Source organism: Etheostoma cragini, unplaced genomic scaffold (genome assembly GCF_013103735.1).
Source record: "Etheostoma cragini isolate CJK2018 unplaced genomic scaffold, CSU_Ecrag_1.0 ScbMSFa_3196, whole genome shotgun sequence".
Classification (NCBI taxonomy): domain Eukaryota; kingdom Metazoa; phylum Chordata; class Actinopteri; order Perciformes; family Percidae; genus Etheostoma; species Etheostoma cragini.
The window spans coordinates 1-2,222 of NW_023267438.1; the positions used below are offsets into that span (position 1 = coordinate 1).

Consider the following 2,222-nt stretch of genomic DNA (forward strand, 5'->3'; position numbering starts at 1 on the left):
GGAGCCCAGTCCTGAGAGCAACTATATACATATATAAAGGAGGTAAATATTAAAATATATAAAGGAGGTAAATATTGAAATATATAAAGGAGGTAAATCATAAAAGTGGTGCTTCCGTCCTAAATCTGCTTTTAAATGAAAAGGTAACACTTTATTATAACCATCACTTATAAATGGTCTATTTATAATAAAATATAACTGTTTGTGCAGAATTTGCTCAAAGGGGGTCTTGTCCTCCAAAGAACACAGAGACACTGAGGAACCAAACCCTAACCCTAGACCCTAGACCCTAGACCCTACACAGAACATAGAGAAACTGAGGAATCTAACCCAAACCCAAACCCAGGATAGAGAGGTTCAGTGAATGAGGTGTTGAAGGTATGGAGGTGGATCAGTAAGTCAGAGGAGACTCTGTAGAAGGACAGAGAGCCAGCAGGACAGTCCACATACACTGCTATTCTACCAGAGACAGAGAAGGACTCAGGGAGGACTGTTTCTCTGTTATTGTGCCAGACAGAGTAACGACTATAATAGCAGACCAGACTCCAGGACTGATCATTACGTCCAAACCAACAGTCATCTCTGTTTCCTCTCCTCCTGATTCTTCTGTAACTCACTGATATCTCAACCACTCCGCTCCTCTCGACCTCCCAGTAACAGCGACCAGTCAGACCCTCTCTACACAGCAGCTGAGACCAGGTCTCAAACCTCTCTGGATGATCAGGATATGGCTGATCCTCCTCTACTTGTGTCACCTTCCTGTTGTTGTCAGACAGTCTGAGGTTCCTGTGCACCGTGTTCTGGTCCAGGAAGAGTTCACAGGAATCTGACGGAGACAACGAGACCCAACACAACATCAGTTCATCATCTTGATGGTTATTGTTAATTTATTAAAGGACTGACTCTTAATTAGATCAACACTAGATTAACACACACACACACACAAACACACACACACACACACACATCTGCTCATCAAAAAATGTTTTCCAACTTTTTCACCGTCTACCCCAACTTCATTGCAATAAAAATACAAAAAGCATCACAACTTTTATGGCAATTGTTTCCAAAAGCTCCTGCCACATCAGACATTTTGGGCCGCAACTATCTAAAACCAATCAGCTAAAGGAGGGACTGCTTAGTGGTGGGGGCTAAATGAGATGGGGGGTTTGGAATATGTGGTCAGTGAATGCATTTTGTGTAAAGACAATGAAAATGATTCACAGTTTGGTCCCTACTGTGTTAGAGTTTAACCAAGGGACTTCACTAGTCACAACACTAATACAATACTAACACAATACCAATCCTACTACATGAATCAAAGTGAACACACACTCACACTTCCTCAGACCAGGTTTCAGCCACTGCTCTCCACCAGGTTCCAGCCTGGAGGAGGAAACAAAGTCAGAATGAACCCTCTGAAGCTTCCCCAGAAACCATCTGCAAACTGTTTAACACATTACAGGTAACTGGTGAACATCAACATGATCAGCAGTGCTGCTGGTACACGCTGTGAACCAATAGTCCTCAGCTTGGCAGTGTGACAGAGAAACAGAGAAGTGTGTGACAATGTGTTGTCTGTTCATGCCTGAGTGTGTTCCAGTGTGGATCCTCCCGTCTAGCAGACAGCAGCTTCACTCCTGCCTTTCCTGGATGATTGTAGCTCAGGTCCAGCACTCTCAGATGGGAGGGGTTGGAGGCCAGAGAAGTACAGCCTTTCTCTGTGATCAGACAGCCTGACAGACTGGCAGACAGCAGACATTTGATGTGACCAAATCACAGAGTATCATACAGACTTCTGAGGTTAAACAAAGGGCTAAGTCTCCAAGAACCCTTTAGTAACATATCAGGCTCTTTAGCTGCAAGATGTTAAACTTTCTTTACGAGCTTGTGTCTAACTCTCTTCTTACTGTTGGGCATGCAGTGAACAGTGAGTTTAACAGAGCTTGTTGGAAGGAGTTTTTCATTGTCCACGTTGCACTAAATGCTTGCTCTTGGGGGAATTACTGGAAGTTTTGGGTTGTTGTCAATTATAAACTGTGGTCTAGACCTATTGTACCTAATAAGTCTTGTTATAGTTTGATACTATAAGAGACTGAATATAAACAGTCATGGGTCGTAAATACAAGACAGTTAGCTGAAAGACGTTGGGTCCAATGGGTATATTTTTTATAGACATTAACTTGTATATCAAGCAATAAGGGTGTCACGATTTGGATTTT

General features: G+C 42.7%; 1 protein-coding gene across 1 annotated transcript; it reads right to left on the reverse strand.

The window, feature by feature from the left end:
- Positions 1-199: 199 nt before the first annotated feature.
- On the reverse strand, positions 200-1,776 carry LOC117940755 (stonustoxin subunit beta-like; the record flags this gene model as incomplete). Its single annotated transcript, XM_034865919.1, has 4 exons — positions 200-268; positions 331-826; positions 1,340-1,386; positions 1,589-1,776. Coding segments are annotated over 4 exons (800 nt in total), but the record flags the coding sequence as incomplete, so codon positions are not given.
- Positions 1,777-2,222: the final 446 nt, after the last annotated feature.